Source organism: Chrysemys picta, chromosome 4 (genome assembly GCF_011386835.1).
Source record: "Chrysemys picta bellii isolate R12L10 chromosome 4, ASM1138683v2, whole genome shotgun sequence".
Lineage (NCBI taxonomy): Eukaryota > Metazoa > Chordata > Testudines > Emydidae > Chrysemys > Chrysemys picta.
Genome location: NC_088794.1, coordinates 41,943,329 through 41,969,165, shown reverse-complemented (window position 1 = coordinate 41,969,165; position 25,837 = coordinate 41,943,329). Strand labels below are relative to the sequence as shown.

The 25,837-nt window shown below is 39.7% G+C and overlaps 1 protein-coding gene across 1 annotated transcript in view; it reads left to right on the top strand.

The window, feature by feature from the left end:
• The window catches only part of OTOG (otogelin), a 169,766-nt gene that overhangs the window by 101,584 nt on the left and 42,345 nt on the right, over positions 1–25,837 (top strand). The window contains exons 33-37 of the mRNA XM_065592102.1: positions 17,695–17,812; positions 18,447–18,526; positions 19,097–23,100; positions 23,795–23,963; positions 24,737–24,882. Of these exons, the coding sequence (XP_065448174.1) occupies positions 17,695–17,812; positions 18,447–18,526; positions 19,097–23,100; positions 23,795–23,963; positions 24,737–24,882 (4,517 nt within the window). The remainder of the gene's footprint in view (positions 1–17,694; positions 17,813–18,446; positions 18,527–19,096; positions 23,101–23,794; positions 23,964–24,736; positions 24,883–25,837) is intronic.

Sequence of the window (25,837 nt, the reverse complement as noted above, 5' to 3'; positions counted from 1 at the left end):
TAGCGACCATGAGTTCAGGAGACGTGGGACCTTAAGATGGATCTAGACTATGGAAATTACTCCCACTAGAACTGATAAAAAAGAAACAAAAACCCCTATAAATTAATCTACCTATTTCTCCTGTAGATTTGGAAGGCAAAGAAAGATCATTATTGTTGTTAACTGTTTTAAAATATTTGGGAGCTGCTATTACATACAGGGGACCTTATAACAACTTACCGAGATATAAGAAGCTATATTGGCCTGCAAAATAAAATAAAACAGTGTGTTCATGAAGTAACACTTAGTTCAGCATCAACTTGCCTTGATCCAAATCAGTTATATTGAATATGCTTAATCCAAAAATTCTTGATGGACCTCAATGGCAATTATTGCTTCCTCAATATGATGGCTTGTGTGGTATTCTAAAGTCATTTACAAAATGTACATTATTTTTTATATGGTAAGGATTTTTATGCTATAATTTTAAATGGATCAGTAACTTGTTGTAGGAGTATGTTCACAGATATCCCTGAAGTGCAAATATCTGATATCAGTCCTTCAAAGTCTGTCTCTGAAATAGCTTTTGCAAGCAAAGGAGGAAAATGAAATATTGCAACAAATGAGGCATCATTTGTCTGTGTTGTACTGTTACCATTATAAATCTCTACTGTTAGGCACAGACAAATCTGAAACAGGCACTCACTTATATGACAGAAGAGACCAACTGTATGCCTTATGGAGCACCCTGTTATCAAAACATTGAATTAAAGTGTTAATGGTGGCATTGTGAATCTGCCCATGTTTTGCGGTGCATTATGATGACAGCCTAATGCAGCTGTTGACTGGCACACTCCAACTTCATGAAAAATGACAGATTTTGTCGTTGCCAAATGCCTGTTGCCTCCTGACAAATGCCTTTAATCACAGAGCTGCTGAAGTTTTGAATGGCAGAGTATATGGAGCTAATGCTATTACCAGAACGTTCGTAAAACATCTCAAGCAAAGGCCTCTTTTTGGACATAACAAAAAATGTTTCCTTGGTCTTTTATCTTTGAGGGGGGAATGGAGAAAGTTAAAAAGTGCTACAATTCTCAGTGGTCATGCATTAACGCAGAGTGGTATGTCTTTTCAAGTGTGAAGTCTTTGCCCTCCAGTCATTATGCCAAAAAATCCTATCTATGCTCATGGAAAACTGAAACAATTTACCTCGGCAAGTGGGATCAGATCGAATGATCAAGAGGCATTTCATTAATCACCACATCCGAAGGTTTGGGTTTCAGAGTTTTATAAGCAGAGAAACATAGGGCTCGAATCTTTCTCCAGCGTACTTTCACAGGGCTCAGTCTGCTGATGTAGGGTAATTACATGGTCTAAAAATACAGCAGCATTTGTTTAAGTTAATGGAAAAGTTACACCAGCTCCAGAGTGCAGAGGCAAAGGCAGATTGAGTTTCCTGCTGACTATTGTAAATGCTTTGCATATTAGATCAGAAACTTTCCAACTGGGAACTGCTATTCCTGAGGAACCAGAGGGTAAATACTGGGAGGAGAATAATAGGCCCTCTAAATCCCTTGGCCAGAAAACTCTTCATGAGTCCTCTTCATGTTCTATGACGCACGTTCAGAAGGAAGAATTTGTAATGACCCAATTTCCACAGCAATAGACACATACATATTTGTCTGAAGTCTGCTGAAGTGTCACTCTTTCTAGTTTCATAGCAATAAATACTGTAGTATTGAAATGCATTAGATATAAATTAAACAGATGTGATTGAAAAATGTATTGCAGTATTCCACAAATGACCACATGAATTTTTAAATGAAGTTGCTTCAACCATGCTCGTATTTGTCTGCTGCTCCTGTTCCTGAATATGTTTGAGAGGTCATGTTGTATTCTGTGCACACGTGTTCACAGGAAAACAAAATTTAAATTTGTATGTGCCAGAATTTTCACTAGCAGTGGATGCATGCTCATCCAATTGAGTAAAAGAAAGAAATCTTTGAGATTTACCTGACAAATCACATCTAAATGCACAGATCAAATGTCAAATAATAGCAGTCAATCCATAGAATAATACATTTGAATCTTTTGAATAACAAATAAATGTGAGGAAATCAGAATCTTTTAATAGATATGTCTATTGTGTTCTGCAAACTTTTGTTCTTGATAAGACACTGCAATTTCTTACAAATAGCCTTTCATCTGAGTATCTTAAAGCATTTTACTAATTTAGGTGTTCAACTGTCTAATACCCCTGTGAGGAAAGCACTAATATCTTCGTTTTACTGATGAGGGAAGTGAGGCACGGAGAATTTAAGTGACTTGTCTAAACTCACAAGGAAATTCCAGAATAGAATTCAGAAGAGCTGAGTGCTGTACTTTTGCCGAGTGCACAAGACTTCACTTTGATAACAATTTGTTATTTTTGCAAATAATAATTTTGAATAATTACTCAGACATATGCATGGAATGTAGTCAATGAGAATTGTGTGTATTTCTGTTTGAGACAAGAATTGAATCTTTCTTAGTTAATTTTTCATGATTGTATCTTATACACCAAGAAAGGATGTTACAAAACTAAAAATTAAATTGATTTTTAAGATATAAAATTACTTTTTTTTGATAAAAGCATCTTTTATGTTTTATCAAAATGTACATACAGTCTATCAGTTTTCATTTCATTTATCTTTGTCTGTTTCCCTTTGAGAGACAAGATGGGTGAAGTATTCTCTTTTATTGGGCCAACTTCTGTTGGTGAAAGAGGCAAGCTTTCGTGCTTACACAGAGCTCTTCTTCAGGTCTGGGAAACATACTCAGTGTCACACAACAATGGAAAATATCCCTCCTTATAGAGCATACTTTTAAATGTCCTTTTTTAGTTATAATGAGGTACTCTTGAGTTTACACTGAGCTCTTCTGTTTTGTTTAAGTCCAAGTGATCATTATTCTAGGCCTGATGCTGAGGAACTACTGTGTACCTGCAAATCCGAAGTAAGTCAATGAGAACTGCAGGTTCTCAGCATCTGTCAGTATCAAGCTGTTTTCACAGTGGCATCAGAACCTTCTGCTATTTATATCACAAATGGGCATTTGACCTCCTGAATTTGTATGAATGAAGCAAGAGGAGATTAATCGGTTGTGATAGCAACAGTATATGCCTCAAAAATCACATCACCAGCTGTGAGGTAGCCAAGGCAATTATACCTGAGAGCTAGATAACTATGTTTTGGTTTTGATTATATTTTGATCGGGGAAGCAGTTCATTCTGCCAGTATTATTTGCCTACATGCTTCAGTGCAGGAGTTTAAAGTATATGAGCAGAGGTTGTTGGTGCTTGCATGTGAGCGGGTAGCTGGTTTCATGCTCCTTAGCATGTATCTGAGGAGCTAGCCAATCTAAGTGGTGGAGCAGTGTTGATCTGCTGTTATAAATTGATAGTAATGACTAGCACTGCCTGGATTCTGAGAAGAAAATGAAAACCAACAGTAGCAAATTGTATCCTTGCACAGTGGAAAATCTAAAGCAAAAGAAATAAGGAAAGAGTTTGAAAACCTGAAAACAAAGTGAAGTCATTATCTACACATGTGAAAATAGGGGCAGGGATGTGAATCAGTGAGTCCTAGACTAATGGAAAAATAATTATCATTAAAACAATTAGGCATGTGGCTCCTGTGAGGTTTTCTGGCTGCTTTCCCACTACCTCCAATATTCCTCCAATCTTCCTGCCTGTTCAGTTCTTTCAGATGCTGCCTGATCCTCAGTACCCTTTCCTATGTACTTTTGCCCTTTGTGGGCTTTTTGGATTTTGCTTAGGCCAAGCCAGTGTTTAGCAAAGCAAGGAAATGCTGTAGTTTCATGTGAGTGCATTTGCATCAGATATGGGCTCCCCATAAAGTTAGACTGTGCGTTAGATGCATATTTATAAAGTCACACAGTGTAGTTAATTGCTGACCAATTCTGACTATATTTTACCTTCTTATGTGTGCAACAGAAAAATTGTAATAAAAGTAGACCAAGAGAGCAGGCATATAACTGGTGTATGGATTGCTGTAGGCAAGCTGATCCTTCCATGTATTGAGCACCCTCAACTCCCACTGCAGCACTTAAGTCCTAGAGCTCAGCTTACTTTTGTATCTGTGATTTATGTAAATAAATTTGGTCATGAAATTGCACATTTAGATCCAAGTTTGGTCTGACTTTCAATCACTCCTGTGTGCTGCCTCCCCTTCCTAATTATTTCAATGCCCCCTATGAAGTAGGTAAATTAATATTATTATCTCTGTTTCAAATGGGAAATAGAGGCCCAGAGACTAGGGTCAAATTTTGAAGAGAGGACACATATTTTGAGTGTTTCAGTTTTTGGGAGCCCAGTACTGAACACCTAGGGCCTGATTTTAAGAAGTACTAAGCATCCCAAATTCTGGTTGAAGCCAATGAGAATGTTGGTTCCACCGCACCTCTGAACATCAGTCTCTACTTGACTTAAGCTGGATACTCAAAATTAGTGAACACTGAAAAATGTGGGTCTAAAAGACGAGAACATCAAGTGAATCAGTGATAGGATTAGGACTCAGGAGAACTGGGATCTCAGTGTCATTATTTATTCTCTAGGTCAGAATATCAAAAAATAGTAGGATACTTATTATCAAAGAATTAATTTCAAAAGTCAGGAAGAAGGGAATTAATATGTTAAAGCCTAGGGCCTCGTGTATAGAGAACACAGTATTTCTCCAATATCCAAACAGCAGTGACAGAGCTAAATATGGTGTTTGATAAAATATATATAAATACTGCAAAGTATATGTCCTGATTCACATTCGAAATTTCTGTATTAACACGTTCATCAGCTGTGACTGACATACTAAGGTGCTCAGCTCTTCCTCAGGTAGTAGAAACATGGGTTTGGTTGGCATGTAAACTGGAATGATTGTCATCCAGAGAATAACTCCTTATTCTGTTAAGGCTATATCATTTCACTGGATAGAGAGCAAATTATGATAGACTTCATCAGAAGATATGTGGTTTCCTTCAAATGCCATGACAAATCCTTGATAGAGAAACGTATAAAAACTCTGATGTAAAAAGCTTAACTCATTGTCAGTAAACTGAACATCACTACTTTGTTGTGAGTGAACTTGTGATCCACGTCAGCCCACCTACCCGCTAGGGGGCGGTGGGGAGCTATGAGGTCACTGGCCGGCCTGGGTCACGCCTCCGTCAGCGGGGAATTAGCGGTGGGGCGGCCACCAGCCAGAGTCTGCAGGGCGCCCCTCAGGCAGGGGAGCGCCGGCAAAGGTCAATAGCGCGCCCCTCCGGCAGGGGCGCGCCGGCAAAGTCAGTAGCGCGCCCCTCAGGCAGGGGAGCGCCGGCAAAGTCAGTAGCGCGCCCCTCAGGCAGGGGAGTGCCGGCAAAGTCAGTAGCGCGCCCCTCAGGCAGGGGAGCGCCGGCAAAGTCAGTAGCGCGCCCCTCAGGCAGGGGAGCGCCGGCAAAGTCAGTAGCGCGCCCCTCAGGCAGGGGAGCGCCGGCAAAGGTCAATAGCGCGCCCCTCAGGCAGGGGAGCGCCGGCAAAGGTCAATAGCGCGCCCCTCAGGCAGGGGAGCGCCGGCAAAGGTCAATAGCGCGTCCCTCAGGCAGGGGAGCGCCGGGAAAGGTCCCGACGTGGCCCGGCCGGGTAGAGGAACGCAGGCCCACCCTACACCACTGCGTTCCAGCCCAGGGCCCTGACAGTGGCAGGACGAGGGTCCTGCCACTGGATCAGCGGGGTCTTTCCGCAATATAGACTCACCACTGTGCAGTACTGTCCCTGGGCTACTTCCTACCCGATCGCTCGTCCGAATCCCTCTGGTCCCGCCGGTGCGTCGGGGTAGTCCGCTGCTGGCAGCTCCAGCTCCCGCTCAGGCTCCTCCAGCTCCTCTGGGTACTCGGCGGCTGGCAGCTCCAGCTCCCCCTCCGGCTCCTCCAGTTCCTCTGGGTACTCGGCCGCGGGCAGTCCTGGCAGCCCCAGTCCGTCCTCCAGGTGAGGTCTCCACTGGTCCAGGGCTTCCCCTGGCGTGGCAGCAGGGTCTGAAGGGAGCAGCCCACGGTCTGCGTCTGCCTCCCTCCCTGGTGCTGCCCTAACTGGGCTAAGGGCCCCGCCCTTTATACTTCCTGTTCCACCCCTCCCCTTCCGGGGGGTGGAGCAAGCTTGGGCTGGCCCCGCCCACTCAGGCTGAGGGAAAGGCCCTTTACCCTCAGGTTCGGAGGGCAGCCACCCTGTCTCCCTACAGAACTGCAGTATCACCCAAAATACAATAAACGGCTAGATGTTAGAGGAAGACTGTAAGCACTGTAAACATGGGAAGCATGACATGGAAATGGCTGATTAGTGTCATATGGCAACATAAAGTGCTGGTACTGTGACAGATGAAATCCACAGTATCAGAGGCACATATAAAGAAGTTATATTTTCTATTATGGGGGAACAGTAGCTATAGTGACAACAAAAGTCTAAGTCCACTGTGGAATTTAATTTCTATAATTGATATAGGAGAGTGAGAAAAGTGTCTGTACCAAGCTGCAGAAATGGGTGTATAAGTGACTTTATTGATTTTTTTCCTGGTGTTCCTTAAATCCTTATCAATATTACTGTTCATAAACTGTATAGAGCAGTGGCAAAGTGAAGATAGGCAGAGTGGTCTAGTGAAGAGAGCACTGGATTAGGAGTCAGGAGACATGAATTCTGCTCTGTGATCTCAGGCAAGTCACTTCACCTCTCTGTGCCTCTGTTTCCCCTCCCAAGTTTGGTCTATTTAGACTGGAAACTCTTTGGGGCAGGGACTGTCTTTTACTGTGTTTGTATGGTGCCTGTCATAATGGATCCCTAATCTGATTTGGGGCCTCTAGACACGCCAAATAATAATAATAATAATAGTAATTAATAATAATAATAAACAAACATAGAAATTTAATTGGCCCTATGTGACTTACAATTGAGACACACTTAACACAGTTCCATGCTGGCTTAAGCACACCATGAATTACTGCTGTGGTAACATACAGGGTGTGGCTATAATAGGTGGGTTCATTGTCTGTGTTTTAGTCTTATGAGGTGCTGCTGAGCATCTCCTAGAATGCGCTGATCTCCTGTTGCAGTCAGTGGTAACTGAAGGTGCTCTGTGCTGACTCCACCAGTTGCTTAAGTCTGCTCTAGGTTCTGGCCATCCGTTTGTAGACACAGGAGTCAGATAGTGCCTACATGTCAAAAACTGTATAATGCAATGCAGTGATCAAAAACCCAGAGAAAATGAGCATGATGTGCCTGGCAAGAAAACATGTAGCATCTCAAGTTGAAACATTAGCTGCTCAGGGATAAAACCTGGTAGAGAATTTATTGCAATCATTTGGAAATGGTGCTAATTAGGGCTGTCAAGCGATTAAAAAAATTAATCACAATTAATCGCACTGCTAAACAATAATAGAATACCATTTATATAAATATTTTTGGATGTTTTCCACATTTTAAAATATATTGATTTCAATTACGATACAGAATACAAAGTATACAGTGCTCACTTCATATTTATTTTTATTATAAATATTTGCACTGTAAAAATGAAAAAATAGTATTTTTCAATTTAATTAATACAAGTACTGTAGTGCAATCTTTATCATGAAAGTTGGACTTACAAATGTAGAATTATGTACCAAAAATAACTGCATTCAAAAATATAACAATGTAAAACTTTAGAGCCTACAAGTCCACTCAGGCCTACTTCTTGTTCAGCCAATTGCTAAGACAAAAAGTTTGTTTACATTTGCAGGAGATAATGCTGCCCGCTTCTTGTTTACAATGTCACCTGAAAGTGAGAACAGGCATTCGCATGGCACTGTTCTAGCCGGCGTTGTAAGATATTTGTGCCAGATGCGCTAAAGATTCATATGTCCCTTCATGCTTCAACCACCATTCCAGAGGATATGCGTCCATGCTGATGATGGGTTCTTTTTGATTAAAAATCCAAAGCAATGCAGACCGACGCATGTTCATTTTCATCATCTGAGTCAGAAGTCACCAGCAGAAGGTTGATTTTCTTTTTTGGTGGTTCAGGTTCTGTAGTTTCCGCATTGCAGTGTTGCACTTTTAAGACTTCTGAAAGCATGCTTCACACCTTCTCAGGTTTTGGAAGGCATGCTCGTCCTTCTCAGATTTTGGAAGGCATTTCAGATTCTTCAATCTTCGGTCAAGTGCTATAGCTATCTTTAGAAATATCACATTGGTACCTTCTTTGCGTTTTGTCAAATCTGCAGTGAAAGTGTTCTTAAAATGAACAACACACTGGGTCATCATCTGAGACTGCTATAATATGAAATATATGTCAGAATGCAGGTAAAACACAGAGGAGGAGACATACAGTTCTTCCCCAAGGAGTTCAGTCACAAATGTAATTAATGCATTATTTTTTTAATGAGCGTCTTCAGCATGGAAGCATGTCTTCTGGAATGGTGGCAAAACCATGAAGGGGCATACGAATGTTTAGCATATCTGGCAAGTAAATACCTTGCAATGCAAGCTACTAAAGTGCCATGTGAATGTCTGTTCTTACTTTCAGGGGTCATTGTAAATAAGAAGGGGGCAGCATTATCTCCCATAAATGTAAACAAACTTGTTTGTCTTAGTGATTGGTTGAACGAGAAGTAGGACTGAGTGGACTTGCAGGCTGTAAAGTTTTATATGGTTTTGTTTTTGAGTGCAGTTATGTAACAAAAAAAATCTACCTTTGTAAGTTGCGCTTTCATGATAAAGAGATTGAAATACAGTACTTGTCTGAAGTGAATTGAAAAATACTATTTCTTTTATCATTTTTACAGTGCAAATATTTCTAATAAAAATCATATAAAGTGAGTACTGTACACTGTTTTCTGTGATTTAATTGAAATAATTATATTTCAAAATATAAAACCATCAAAAATATTTAATACATTTAAATTGGTATTCTATTGTTTAACAGTGTGATTAAAACTGTGATTAATCACAATTAATTTTTTTAATTGTGATTAATTTTTTTGAGTTAATCGCATGAGTTAACTGTGATTAATCGACAGCCCTAATGCTCATGAATCTTAAGGCACAAGGGCTCCCAAAATATGACTTGTAGCTTATGATACAAATTGGCTGCAGCGATGTTATATTTAGAAGTCATTTGATCTGGATATGCAGGTTAATGCACTAGACAGGTAGGAGTCACATCTGATGATATTACAATGAATAAGGGAAGTGGTGAATTCACACCACCCCAGCTGGAGCCCAGGAAGACTAGAGCCTCAAGGAGTCCTAATCCTTCTCTGAGCTTCAGGGTGTGCAGGGGACAAGGGACGCACAGGCTTCACCATCCATTAGGATGATGTACCCTGCTTTTCCCTGATGTGACTGGCCCATTATATGGATTGTGTTACACTGGTCTACAATTTTTGAGAAGTCGTCTGCTTCAGAGATAAAATGTGCTATTTATTATGTATTTTGATGTGATGAATTCAAATATGACAATTAAAACAACTGATTGGCTACTGTTTCTAAGATATTTAAGTTTTTACATTTTATGTCTATGTATATTGTGTAGATAGTAGAGTTTTAATCATAAATTGTAAACCTAGGTCTTTTCATGTGTTTATGGTTGCTTTACATGATAATATTTCGTCTGTCCTGTTTATGTAACACTTTAAAAATCAGCAAAAGGGTTATATAAATAAAATGTATTATGAAACAAGAGGCAAAAAACTATTATGTACATAGTTTAGTCCTATTCAGTGTCTACTCTGCGCTTCTTGGCTTGTCTCTTGTATTCATTAAATGGAGCATCTCTTGTCACTGTCCAGCAATAGTCTGCAAGCATTGATGGGCTCCATTTGCCCTGATAGCGTTTCTCCATTGTTGCAATGTCCTGGTGAAATCGCTCGCCGTGCTCGTCGCTCACTGCTCCGCAGTTCGGTGGAAAAAAATCTAGATGAGAGTGCAAAAAATGTATCTTTAGTGACATGTTGCAACCAAGGCTTTTGTATGCCTTGAGGAGGTTTTCCACCAACAACCTGTAGTTGTCTGCCTTGTTTTTCAGAGAAAATTTATTGCCACTAACTGGAAGACTTTCCATGCCGTCTTTTCCTTGCCACGCAGTGCATGGTCAAATGCATCATTCTGAAGAAATTCAAGAATCTGAGGACCATCAAAGACACCTTCCTTTATCTTAGCTTCACTTAACCTTGGAAATTTTCCACGGAGGTACTTGAAAGCTGCTTATGTTTTGTCAATGGCCATGACAGAGTTCTTCATCAGACCCAGCTTGATGTGTAAGGGTGGTAACAAAATCTTCCTTGATTCAACAAGTGGTGGATGTTGAACACTTTTCCTCCCAGGCTCCAATGACTGTCGGAGTGGCCAATCTTTCTCGATGTAGTGGGAATCTCTTGTACGACTATCCCATTCGCAGAGAAAACAGCAGTACTTTTTGTATCCAGTCTGCAGACCAAGCAAGAGAGCCACAACCTTCAAATCGCCACAAAGCTACCACTGATGTTGGTCATAGTTTATGCACCTCAAAAGTTGTTTCATGTTGTCATAGGTTTCCTTCATATGGACTGCATGACCAACTGGAATCGATGGCAAAACATTACCATTATGCAGTAAAACAGCTTTAAGATTCATCTTCGATGAATCAATGAACAGTCTCCACTCATCTGGATCGTGAACGATGTTGAGGGCTGCCATCACACCATCGATGTTGTTGCAGGCTACAAGATCACCTTCCATGAAGAAGAATGGGACAAGATCCTTTTGATGGTCACGGAACATGGAAACCCTAACATCACCTGCCAGGAGATTCCACTGCTGTAGTCTGGAGCCCAACAGCTCTGCCTTACGCTTGGGTAGTTCCAAATCCCTGACAAGGTCATTCAGTTCATCTTGTGTTATGAGGTGTGGTTCAGAGGAGGAAGATGGGAGAAAATGTGGTCCTGTGACATTGATGGTTCAGGAGCAGAAATTTCATCCTCTTCCTCGTCTGACTCAAGTGAGAGTGATTCTGGTGCATCAGGAACCGGCAGTCCTTCTCCGTGGGGTACTGGGCGTATAGCTGATGGAATGTTTGGATAATGCACAGTCCACTTTTTCTTCTTTGACACACCTTTCCCAACTGGAGGCACCATGCAGAAGTAACAATTGCTGGTATGATCTGTTGGCTCTCTCCAAATCATTGGCACTGCAAAAGGCATAGATTTCCTTTTCCTGTTCAACCACTGGCGAAGATTTGTTGCACAAGTGTTGCAGCATATGTGTGGGGCCCACCTCTTGTCCTGATCTCCAGTTTTGCAGCCAAAACAAAAGTGATAGGCTTTCTTAACCATAGTGGTTATACTGCGCCTTTGTGATGCAAAAGTCACTTCACCACAAACATAGCAGAAGTTATCTGCACTGTTCACACAAGTACGAGACATCTCAGCTCACTTTGGCTAAACAGAAATGTGTCCCTTTGCAAAATCAAACACTGACAAATAAGAGAGCACGACACTGTATGATTTCTAGAGCTGATATAGGGCAATTTGTTCAGCAGAGTGATGTAAGCTTCATTATGATTGCATCATCCATGACTTCTAGGAATAACATGATGCAATTCATATCATGTATGACACAATACCAGCTTCAGATTGCATCATTCATTGTTTTGCCTAAAAAGCAAGTACTGTCCAAACCCAGTCATAGATTTATTCATAGATCCAGTCAAAGATATATTTTAGTCATTTCTGGTTTAAATTGAGATCCCTTCCCTTTATAACTCACTTATCCTCCGCCATTCCCAAGTCAAGGGTCGTATATACTGACCCAATAGCATATCTTGAAAACTAGAGCCAATCAACAATTTTAAGCATCGTTTTCGTTCTCAGTGACCCAGAATTAGTACTAAAAGTTTGACTACATTTATTTCAGAAGCATTTTGGCTGTAGAGCAGTGTTATAGGTGGGAAAAGACTTGTCCCCTATTAATGTGTGCACAGGACTACAGTTATGACTGGCCTTTGTCTGGTGTGCACAATAAAGGGGGAAGGCTCACATATTACACTGTTAGGACCCAGTACAAGTACGTAGATAGATACATGCTTCCCCTCAACACTTCTGCACGAGTGCTATTCACAGTCTGTCCCTAACTGTGACTTGGGCAAACTGCATTGAAAAATTATGGGAAAATACACATAGATATTTTGGCACATAATCTCCTTCGGTACTCTACTCTCATACAGCTTTTTGGGTTAATCTAGTTTTCTCCCAAGGGATAACTATAATATTGCTTTCAGATCATTGGAAGGTATATCCGTCTTCTAATCCATCCCTCTGGAGGCATTTTAGTAGCTGACATGAGTGATTAGGTGCATTCCTTTTGTAATTTACACACTTACAAAAATCCAGCTTCGCTCAGTTTAACATTCTCATTTGTCTGAAATTCCCTGACTGTAATGGAAGATCTCCAGTGGCCACACAGTTTTTCTTTGCTAATTGTTTACTCAGCAACATTCATAACTTCACCCACTACCTACCCATGTTTTCTGAGAAATGGAGAACAGAAGTCATAGACATACACCCCTGTATTACTAGATGCTGTCTGAAAATGTCGTGCATATGAGGCACTTGGCACATGCCCTCAAGTACTCAATTCTCCAGATTTTACACATAGAGAAAGCATGCAACTTAAAGCTACTAGGGAGAAAAGCATGTGTGTTAGCATTCCCCCGACTTGTCTCTTTAGTGTTATAAGGTGTTCTTGCGAGTGATTTGAGAATAAAGTACTGCAAAATATGGGTAAATAAATGCTCATAGTCATCTAGAGCAGGGGTTCTCAACCTTTTTCTTTCTGAGCCTCCCCCAACATGCTATAAAAACTCCATGGCCCACTTGTGCCACAACAACTGTGTTTCTGCATATAAAAGCCAAGGACAATGTTAGGGGACAGCAAGCAGGGCAATTGCCCGGGGCCCCATGTCACAGGGGCCCAGTGAAGCTAAGTTGCTCAGGCTTCAGCTTCAGCCCCAGGTGGCAGGCCTCAGGGCCCCGAGTTTCAGCCCCATGCAGTGGGGCTTTGGCTTTCTGCCCTGGGCCCCAGCTAGTCTAATGCTGGCCCTGCTTGGCGGACCCCCAGGGAACTACTAATCTAGAGTATCTAATAATTTCAGAAAAGCTCCAATGTCTGTCACATTCTGGAATTATAAAGTGCAGAAACAAAGGAAAAATAAGTAAATATTTATTCTGGGAAATTGGAAATAAGAGAATATTTATGGTATTTTCTCCAGTTATGGTTACTGTTTTAATAGAATATTTCAAGCACGCACTGTGTCTATCTACTTTGCTCATGAACGTCTTAAAACAGGAAATAACATCTTTTTTTTTTGGTTGAGTTGCTTTTTTGCTGAGATTGGTGGGATATAATTCAGGGCTTTCTATTATGTAAAACATCCTGGGAATTCAGTCAGGATGTGTTTTTTTATGTGAGCATGTCTGGATTATATATAGGCTTGGAAGAATTAGATTTTTATTGGTAAATGTCAGTAAATATGGATTTCACTGTACACACAAACCAATGAGAAAATATTTCCATTGATGATAATTGAAATTAACACATAGGCAAAGTAAGAAAAATGCTGCTTGAGAACTTATAAGGATATTTACTTTGTATATTTTGACATGTTGATGTTGACAATTTGTGTTTTAATGGTTATAAAGCTTTAACTGTTTGGATCTCAGCATCTGCTGTCATTAAATAATTATTGTCTGATACACACCCCTTAATTTGCTGCATAATTTCCTGCAACTGTGAACATTTAGATACATAAACATTTAAAAATATTGCTTATAATACATCTATATTATCTGTCAAAATTATAAAATAATAAAAATTGAATTCTGCCAAGCCTAGTTATATAGCAATCACGGTTATGAACCTGGGGCATTGGGTTTACTACACAGCTATGAAACCCATACATTACTTGGTTAGAAATATATGCTTTCTAAAGAACTCTGGTTGATTTTTTAGAAGTGTTGAATGCTTGCAACTCTGTTTGAAGTTACTGGGATATGTAGGTGCTCATCAGACCCAATCTGTTTGGTTTTTATCTAATTTTGAATGTAGAACATATAACTCTTGTGCTTGGATGAAAGAAGGTTACAGTGGCCCAGGTCTTGTATAAAGAATCACACTGGCAGATTATGGAGTTCACATGGAGCCTCTTTGCAGGATTAGGACTATCTATTCTATTGTACGCATTCTAACAATGGAAATGTAAGCCTATTAATAGTAAAGAAAGAGATGGTGAAAAATTCAAATATCAATTATTTTGATTCTTCCCTCTTCTCGTTTACTTTACTTGGCGGGAAATGGATTGAAGGGCATATTATTCCAAGTATATGACAGTTCCAATAAAGCAAGAAATAAAGCTTCAGAGATCTTCTATACATGCACAAATAATCCTCTATGATCTCCTCAGATTATCCATATCTGTTGTGTGTCTATGCCATGTATCCTTCCACCTCATGGTTCCTGCCTGCATATCAACTCTGTTACACAGAATATAAAATCCTACGCATTTAGTGAAAATTGTATGTAAAGTATTCCCTCCTCCCATCGCTATCAGATTTAAGCAACTGCAGATTCTCCCACTGGAACAGGATACACATGCTTAATAATTTATAGCAAATGTAATTTAGTAAATTCACTTGCTACTACAATAAAACCAGTGTTTCTCATAGAAATAATAATTCAGGGATATTATACAGACTGGCATTGTTAGAGGATAACACTAGATGGCAACAGGTACACTCTTTTAATATAGAAAATGGGGAAGTTATTAAAACTTGATTTACATATTCTCTTCTGCTCTATGAGAATTATTATTTTTTATCAAGCAAGAGGGGACTTGTATTACTAGTAATAGTATAACAACTACCCATAAGTACAGATGTACCTAGGCTGAAGAGGGAAAAAATTTCTGACGTCTTTTGGAAAAGAGTCACATGTCTCCAAACAAATGTAAAATAGCAGTGAATTAAAGATCCTGATACTTCACTCCTCACTGAAGCTAAGATCAGTGGGAGCTTTTTCAGGACAGAAGTCTTGAATATCACCCTAAAAATATAATCATGGTAGCAAAACATATTTTCATGTAATAAACACTACTCCCCAATCTCTAACACAAATGTTCTGTGTGGTGCAGCTGCTCTGCATCAGGTTGCCTAGGTGGCATAATCTGGCCTGGTGTCCACTTTAAGGGTTGGTCTACACTGGGGGGGGGGGGGGGGGGGGGGAATTGATCTAAGATACGCAACTTCAGCTACGTGAATAGCGTTGCTGAAGTCGAAGTATCTTAGATCGATTTACCTTGGGTCCTCACAGCGCGGGATCGCCGGCTGCGGCTCCCCCGTTGACTCCACTACCGCCACTCGCTCCGGTGGAGTTCCGGAATTGACAGGGCGCGTGTTCGGGGATCAATATATCGCGTCTTAATGAGACGTGATATATCGATGACCGATAAATCGATCGCTACCCGCCGATACGGCGGGTAGTCTGGACATACCCTAACTTGCTAAGGAAAGCTCATATAATGCACTCTTTCCTTGCTCTCACTGCCAGTGCGACAAGAGAAAAGGGGCTTGGGCTAGGACACCAGAATGATATCCTAACCTCTGGATACATTTTTGGTTCCCTATAGTTGTTGAAGTCTAGCAGAACTTTGAGGAGCCCTGAGGGTCATCTAACATGGCACAGGGGGATTTGCGTGGAAACAGATAGTGCAAGATCAGGCTAGAGCAAAGGAGAACTTTAAGCAGTGCTAAGTTTGTAATGAAAGAGATGCTGGGGCTCAAGCAATTTTTTTATTTTCATAACTGATGCAGCAAAGCCAGAGGTGCCGGGCAATGAACTGCCAAGTTTAGAGGTGCCGGGGCTCAGCCCTGGCAAGCGCTGGCACAAATTAAGCACTGGCCTTCAATTATCCTTGTGTGCATGTGTGCACGCACACACACACAGCTGATGTGAGGTTGCTGGTTTATACTCCCCCTGAGATGTAGGTCACTTTTTATTTGTTTTCTTCTTAACACTTCCTCTATGACATTGCATCATTATTTAATAAATATGTGAAGACACTACTTATTAATGAAAATTTCCCAATTTTATTCTCTGGCCCATGCACAAGAATTTCACACTTTCCCTAACTGCTTTTGCTATTTGTATTTCAATTTTGTGATTTTAATACCTTTTAATAAACACTATTCCACAAAGATGTTACTAAGGTGATGCAGGTGATTTTTAAATTCATCATAGTATCGATTTCATTTAACGGGACACCCTTTTTTAAAGTGACGTGTGAACTATGATTGTAGTTTTCCAAGTCTTGGAGTGGTGCTTGGTCATGATAAATAGGAGAAATCTATACTACACGCCTGCATATAGCTCAGTTGCTTCTGACATTAAGGGGCACATATATTGAGTCTGAAAACTATTCTCTGATTCAGTTATGGTCCTCTTTTAAAATGTTGGCCTTTTACTGTTTCTGAAAAGATCAACCTTAAGAATGTATGTTTTAAATGTAATGATTTCTGATTATTTGCTTGTTTGAAATGGTGTTTCATTTTTCCTCTAAAGTAAAAGCTGTTGCACTGTACAAACCTTCTGGAAAGTCTCCTTGTGTTGCCTAATTTTGCACACCAAATAAACCACTCTTGCTGATGCAACCTCTTTTAAAAAATCATTAAAGTAGCACATTAAATAAAGTAGCATGTTCTTCTAAGTCTTTCATAGTAATGATCCCACTGAATCAACATTACTCACATTGATTTCATGTTGTTTCCCCACTGAAAATTTACAACAGTTCAGCCAGAGTTATCAGAAAAGTTATATAGTTTATTCTTTTATGAAGTTTGTTTTTAAAATATTGCTGAATGTCTATTATTTCTTGCTGCACTGTCAGTCTTCAAATTGTTTTAGTATGCACTAGAAAATAGATATGTCAACTAGAATACAATGTCACATTTTCTACTGCATAGTGTAAAATAGTTTGCATATGCATTACTCTGCATGTGTAATATACAGTGGATACACTTAATGTTCATTCCAGTTTCAGAGATACTAAACATTTCAGATATTCCCCCATTTTAAATACAGTCAATAGAAATAGTAATATTTCTAAAACCAAAATGAACCTTTTAAGTGTGCTCACTATAGAGCAGGGATCGGCAACGTTTGGCACGCGGCTTGCCAGGTTAAGCACCCTGGCGGGCCGGGCCAGGCCAGTTTTATTTACCTGCTGACGCGGCCGGTTCGGCCGATCGCGGCCCCCACTGGCCGCGGTTCGCCGTCCTGGGCCAATGGGGGCGGCGAGAAGCGGTGCGGGCGAGTGATGTGCTGGCCGCGGCTTCTCGCTGCCCCCATTGGCCCGGGACAGCGAACCGTGGCCAGTGGGGACCGCGATCGGCCAAACCTGCCACGTCATTAAAACTGGCCCGGCCCGCCAGGGTGCTTACCCTGGCGAGCCGTGTGCCAAACGTTGCCGACTCCTGCTATAGTGTGTACGTGTGTGTGTGTGTGTGTATTGTATTTTATATTTATATTTATTTATATATATATATATATATATATATATAATGTGTGTGTATATGCATATTGGTATGTATATATGTCTCTGTATAATAAATCATGTATTCTTCCAGATGCCAAATTTAAGTTTCCAGCCCATTCTACATGCGAGTGGCGTTATGATGCCTGTACAAGCCCTTGTTTCAAAACATGCAGAGACCCTTTGGGACAAAACTGTCAGGATGTACCAAAGTAAGTATCAGCATTTTTCTAGAATAAAAGTATATAATTCTAGTAATATTTATATAGCATGATAAGTACATACGGCACTGGATATAGTTCAGTGCCATGGCACCATATTCATTAATCAAAATTCAGTGAAGGAGGAAGTGGTGGAATTGTAGCCATTGTGGTAGCTACATTACAGTGATGCCCTAGAATGGTAGTAATCTTTCAAGATAGTGGGTATCGTAAATTAAGAGTATCATTGAAAAGATGTGGTAGTCAGCTAATGTCAAATAGTTCTGGCCCTGCTCCTCTCATGATGGCATTGCAGCAACCATATCTGTCCCTAACAAAACTACTGAACAAATTTTATTTCAGAGGGCAATGGCTCTCTGGCATTTCTAAATGAAAGTCTTTATTATTGGAAGCCGACATTCATTCCAAAGATAGTTACATAGTTCACATGTTAGCTCAGATCTTCAGGAATGGAAACGTGGTCAGCTGCATCTTGAAGAAATGTCCTGAGCTGATGAGAACCAGAAAGGTCCATTATCAGGGTCCTGTGCCTTAAATTATTTAGAAATGTAGAATGCTTTCTTAAAATTAAATACTTTGTCTATAACCGACTGCTTGAATAGTTAATGTTGTGTTTCTCTTTTAGAGTGGAAGGATGTGTCCCCATGTGTCCTCTCCATATGGTGTTGGATGAAGTCACTCAAAGATGCGTGTATTTTGAAGATTGTATGTTCAAAATTTTCCACTTTATTATGTTTAATTTGATATTTAACTTGTGACATTACTAGATACCTAAAGTAGTATAGCCAGAATTTTCAAACATGGGTGTCCAAAGTTAGACATCTAAGTCCATATTTAGGGACCCACATAAATGGCCTGATTTTTCAGAGATTTTGAGCCCTGGCAATATATCAGTGACAATTAGGCCTCTTACTTAAGTGACCCACTGCAGTTTTTACATATCTAACTTTAGATGCCCAAGTTCATAAATTTTGAGTTATCATTTAACGTGCTTTTCAGTTAAAACAAATATCTTTTTCCTAAAATATAAGACAAATTATAAAGAAAATTAAGAGGTTCCTTTTCCATAAAAGTTTCAGTAACATTAAATATATAGTCAATGCCTTCCCTAACATCTTTTTTTTTTAGAAGCTCTAAAAATATTAAAAACCCGAAGAAAGGGAAAAAAAATAAGATAGGATTAGATGACTTCATATGGATCCCTTCCACCTCTAATAGCTTAACGATTCTAGTATATTGATTCACAGACTAACATCTATTTTTGTCTGGTTTTAGGCATTGAGCCTTCAGTTGATGTTCGACCTTCACCATCCAGTATGAGAACACCAACTCTTTCACATGTAACTTCCAGTTCTTTCAATGTCTCGGTTGCAGCAGTTCTGAGTAAAGTAGTAACTTCATCCCCTATACCTGAAACAAAAGACACAAAAACAACACGTGCATCAAAGTGGCAATTCAGTGCAACCATAGAAAAAACTAAATTTTCAACTGTTCTTATTCCAAATACAACAGTTTTAACCACAACTATATCACCAAATGTTTCGGCATATTCAACTGGAGCTACATCATCTGACAAAAGCACTATTGCAATGTCTGAATCACCAAAATCTAATATAAGTTTCCCTTCAGTACTTGATGTTTTTCCATCGACAACTCCTGCCACTACAGAAATCTCTACAGGTATACAAGCAACGAGTAGTACCACTCCTAAGGTTTTGAGTGCTACAGAGCCTGAGACTGTAACTACAACACATGCAATGACTAAAATCACTGAAACAGAAGGCAAACCAACTTCTACTTTTATTTTAACTGGGACATCGTCAATAATAAGAGTAACAGAATCACCAATCACAACTACTGCAATATCAGAAACATCAGAAATAGGCACTAGGATACGTCCCACAGTGGAAACAAAACTAAAACCAGAAAAAACTGTAGCCCCTTACTTTGTATCAGCCACAGAACAAACAACCACATATTTCACCAAATACACCAAATCTTTGGAAACCTCTTCTTACGCACCAACAGCAAATCAAACAAGAACTTCAGAAGGAACAAAACCAAGTACTGAACAAACTTCTTCCACAATAGCTAATGTCACTGAAACTTCATTTTCTCCTCTGATTACTACATTATTTACACTGAAGCCACCAATGACTTCAGAAACAACAAAAGGAACAGTTGCTTTAACCAAAGAAGAAATAAAGACCACATTTTCCCCACTATCTACACACCCTGTTCCATTATTACATGTAACACTGTCAGTTACTGAAACTCCTACATATATGGTTCAAAACTTGACAGGTAGTGCAGGGGTATTCCTTGCCACAACTCATGGTGCAAAGACAGCAACTCTGCAAACTAAAGAGATGTCGCCATTGTTGTCGTCATCATCATCCTCAGGAATAACTGGCTTCCTATTTACAACTGGTGAAAAAGAAATAATACAAGCAACCATAAGTGTGGAGCAGCCATCAAGTTCATATTTTTCTCCATATTCACTGTATTCTAGTTCAGCTACAACTGCAAAACCCAGCATTCTTCCTACAAAAAGGCTTTCACTGCCCGATATAAGTGCTGCTTCTCCAGCTTTAGCAGAATCAAAAGAAACTTTGCAAACAGCATCAACTACTGAATATCCACCATTCATAGTTCTAAATATGACAGAAACCCTGACTACTTTATACACTAAATATCCTGTTTCATCTCCTACTGCCAGAGCTGTTCCTTTGTCCACAAAAGTAACATCTAAAATAACAGGCCCCTATGAATTATCAGCAAAGCCAACTACATTCTCACAAAGAACATCTACTGAATACAAATCACCTTTATTTCTTAATACAACAAAGATGAGCATTGAACCCTACACTATTAGAATGACATCAGCAACAAAAACATCTGCTTTAGCAAAAGAAATCGTGGATTTGGTCCCTACAATTCCATTGGTAACTAAACAATTGGAAACAATGCAAACAACATTCATCGCTGAATCTCCATATACTCTTAGTGAGACTGAAACAACAAGGATCATTGTCCGTCCTGATGAAGCACAAACAGAAAAAATTACTAGTGTACATACCAGAAAGCCAACTACATTTGCTTCATCACCAGCAAGCTCCCTACCGCCTTTCACTACTCTGCTTCCACTATCCTCATTTAGAAAAGAGATATCAACGACAGCCACTAGTTCTGTGCGCACATCATCTGAAGCTACTGTTACAATGACCATTACTTTATACCCAAGAACATCAGTAGTAAAATCTACTTTTTCAACAGAAGGAAAGACTCCCCATTTGACTGCCTCAACCATATCCACTATAGAAGAGCAACCAAGTTCATTAACATCACCATCACCTGCGGAACTGCCAGCAAAAGTCACTTTGAATATTACTGATGCTACATTATCCCCATACTCTGAATTCAGCAGCAGACTAATAACTAGTAAAAAAGTGACAGCAGTCAAAGAAAGGTCAACTTTGCGCACTTCTGTTACATCTCCATCAACAAAGTCACCTCATATATTCCCTACCGCTCAGTATCTGGCAGAGACATCGGTTTCCCTATACACTTTAACACAAAAAATACCTAAGGAACCAGCCACTACAAAGCACCCAGTACAGACTGAAACAGTTTCCACAGTCTCAAAGCCTACAGTTAAAACCGTCACAGAAACAGTAAAACAAACAGCATCTACAACTCAAATATCATTAATCAAAGATTACTCCTCCTTTGCTACAACTTCCTCTGTTCAAACTTCATCAGCAGCGATGGTTTCTCCACAGATCAGAGAGGAGTCTGCTATACCACGTTTCACTACTAAATTGACAATAGAACATGTTCCTTCAACTCCCAAACCTTATTTGGAAAGCAAAAAAAGTACCACAATTTACCAGCCTCCAACAGAAATACTGACCACCGCTATTCATCCAGAAGCTCTCTTTAGTACAACAGAATCTATAGAAGAATTCACCACCTTGTACCCATTCCTAACTACCTCGCGACCTGCAGTGGCTATTTCAACGTTATCTCCTACCTCAGTAGTTCCAGCTAAAGTTCTTTTACCTACTGAAAAAGAGTCATCCTTAACTGATACTGTCTTACAGACTTACGTACCGGGAACTGCCTCAGCTTTGCAGACAAAACTCCCAACGTCAACCAGAAAAAAAATGGATTTGACTGTCAGCACAAGACCCCTCTCTTTTTCATCAAAAGTAATTACAACTTCATCACCATTAGCTACAATGAAAAAAGAATTTCCATCATTTCCTACCCAAAAGTCAGATTCCAGTTTTGAATCCACAAAGCAGACAGCAGTTACTGAACCAATAGTTTCTAGTCAGACACCTACAGTCTCTATAGCCATATTTCCTTTATCGAAGTTAACATCTCCATCACTTATTCTATCAGAAACATCAGAAACTCCCATCACAACGGAGAAGGAATCATTAGCAGGTGCCCTTTTAACACCAGTGATCTCAACAGCATCCACGTCAATGGGCAAAAGTACTACAGAGAAGACTGTGGCGTTGTCTAAGCAAGTGCCACTTTCAACTACTTCCTACGGTTCCACATTCCAAGCAGGAAAAGTGTTACCAGCTACCACACGTTCTTCGACTACAGCCACTGTTTTAGCACCTTCATCAGGAAGTAGTGTAACAGCGCAAAACATCACTACAGCATCAGCTACTTCAGGGACAACAGCAGCAATAAAAGAAGCCCTCACCACCTCATTGTTTTCAGGGAAACCCATATATTTTTCTGTTGCTTCAGAAACAGAAAAAGCCATCACCTCTGAAACAGCAGAGCCTGCAGTACTGGTTACAAAACCACAGTCTCTTCATACGCCAGGCGTCACAGATTTGATCACCCCCACCTTAAAAACAACACAGACATTTCATTCTCCATATTTCACAAATATAACTGCTGTGCCTCCTAAACTAGGAGTATCAGTTTTGTCCACCATATATTCATCCTCTGAGCAAAAAACTGCCTCTTCTAGTGCTGCATCATCAGGCACCACTAGTCAAACTCCAAAACTTGGAACACTGTCTGTAACTGAGGTCCACACACCCTCAAAGAGTTCATTGTTAATGATGCCAACCCACTCAAATGCTACAATGGCTGCATCAGTTCCTTCATTTGCCTATGTATCTACCAAACCACTTTATGAGTCTGCTACAGAGTATTCTGGTGGACTAACAACAGCTGAAGCTATCTCAGGAGTCACGGCATCAGCTTTCATGCCAGCTAGAGAAACAGCAACGCTCCAAACTTGTGTAGTGAGTAACATTGTTCATGGTCATCTCTCTGCCATTCTGTAAATAGACAGGAATGTAGATTTATGTATGGATAAGTTCCCTTACCACTAGTGCTGAAATAATTATTTATGTGCCATATGTTTTGTATTCAGTATTAAAAATATCTATCAAACTATGGGGCCAGATACCTATCTCAATTACATGTGGGTAAATCTGGAGGAACTCCATTGCAATTAGTGGATTTCATAATTACTGCAATGTAATGCTGCTTTGGACCTCAGTTTCCAAAAGGGGTGATTTTTCATGGAATACCGTTGGCACCATGTGCCATTTCATGTTCCTCAGTAGAAGGGATCTTTTGAACCACAATCTACCACTTTTCTGGCAGATTGTTTCCTGTAATGACTATTCCTTAAACTTACTCAGCCATCTTCACCATCTCTATGATCGTTGCATATTTCTCTTCTGTATTTCTGCCCGATGTATTGTCTAAAATTAATAATATTGTTCTGGAATTTAGAACAGAACCATGGTTTTGCACCATTTTCACAAATTGTCTAATTTTCAGAGGTGTTGAGCATCTACAGCTTCCATTGCCTTCACTGGGGTTTGAGAGCGTTCAATGTCTCTGAAAATCAGGCCTACTTGTCTTTCTGCAATGTTGTGTCTTTAGTTTGATAAGAATGGTAACCTATGTCTTTTAAATATGCCTTAGCCAATTACAGAGAATGAGTGCATAAAACACATTTGCTTGGATGGACAACTAATCCAAGTTAACAAGTCACAGAACTGCCCTTACAATGCAACTCAGCCCAGCTGTGGAGTTCTAGGGCTTGCTGTTCAGATCAATGGTGACAAATGCTGCCCAAAATGGGAATGTGCATGTAAGTTTTACTTATGCAATACTTACATTAATTCAGTTTTATAACAAATTATTGGATTTATAAGAAGATTAAGAATTAAAGTTTCTATTTTCTGGACTCTGGAGTAGGAATAGAAGATGGAGTTTATATACATCTTCTCCAGGTTACTCATTGCTTAATTCAGCATAGAAGCCTAATTCTACTTCTACTGAAGTCAAAAGCAAAACTTCTGTTGACTTAAGTGAGAACAGCATTAGATCCATAGTAGCAAACAACTGGTGCAAGGACAAGCAATGCAAGTAAATACTTAGGGTCTTTTGATTTGTAATGACTGGGAGTAGAACTCTGGGCCCTTTGAAGCACAAATGCTTTAGCAGTAGGACTGGAAAGGAAGCTAACTTTCCACTAGAGCTCCCCATCCAGGAGCAAGCCTAGAAGGGGAAGCAACTCAAGGTCCAATGTGACTCCTACCCTCCATAACATTTAGTAGCTTGTGATCCGTGAAAATCCACAGACTATACCTGTATTAGTCACATGAGTCAAATTCTATTCTTGGATGCCTGCAAGAGGCTCCTATTGAAACATGCAGAATTTAGTTCTTTACTGTCCATTTGCAGTTAACTGATAGTGGGTACAAAAAATAGGTGAAAATGTTTTGCCGAGTTAGTAAACCCTTAGAGGAAATAAGGTTAAATCATACAAACATTTATGCTATTTTATTTGCATGCTTTATATTGCTCACAAAACAAGGAAATAAGTTAGGAAATGCCTTTATTTTATTTATTTTTAACCAGGTCGTTGTACATTTTTCTCTGATCTGAGCTTTGTAACCTTTGATGGGAATCATTTGGCTTTATTTAAAGAGGCAGCCTACATTGTTAGCCAAACTCAAGATGAAACGATAACCATCCATATCCTTGACTGCAGGAATACCAACATGGTAACTAACTCTGTTTTTATTCTTTATGACCCTCGGTTGCTAAACAAGGTTAAACAGTACAGTGAATAAAAGTATACTCTACAAAGTTTTTATTGTATATGCTTATACAGAAAGTAATATGGGATTTTTAAATTACAAATTATTAAAATACATTTTAAATATCTCTGATTAAAAGAGTATAGTGCTTTTCTTTTTTCATCTTATTGCATAAGCATTCCTCATGACATTACTGCAAGATTACGGGTTAGTCAGTATTAACCTCATAGTATAGATGGCAAAACTGAAATATTGAGAGGTTAAATGATTACACATATATGTGTCACACACACAAATATCCAGGTCCATAATAATGTGTTAAATACTTCAGTAGAGTAAATGTCAACTTTGTGTATCTTTCTTTATGTGGCTTTACTGTGGGAAACTCCTGTACTTAGAATTAAACAGACTATAGTGATCCCCTCTACATTCTGTTGTATAAAGTCTTGCAGGGTGATAATTAACACCTGAACTCCCCCTGGGCTCTCACCCTATCATATATTTGCAGGCTACCAGCATAGGAATTGCCAGACTGGATCAGACCAGCAGTCCATCTAGTCCGGTATCTAATCTCTAAAAGAAGCTAGTGCCAGCTATTTCATAGAAGAGTGCAAGAAACCCTGAAGGAAGCAGTTACTGGAGAACTTGCCTCCCCCGCCCCTCCATGGGATAGTTCTCTCCTGATCCCCAGTAGTTTAGACATTGGCTTATGACCTGAAAATGAGAGTTTGTACTTCCCAAACTCTTTGTGTTTCCTCCCCAACCTTTACTATTATAAATGGATATTCTTGTTACCCATATAAATGTCTGGCTTGTTTATAAACCCTTCTAAGTATTTGGCCTCAATGATATCTTGTGGCAATGAGTTCCAGTGGCTAATTATGCAGTGTGTGAAAAAGTATTTTCATTTATGATGTTT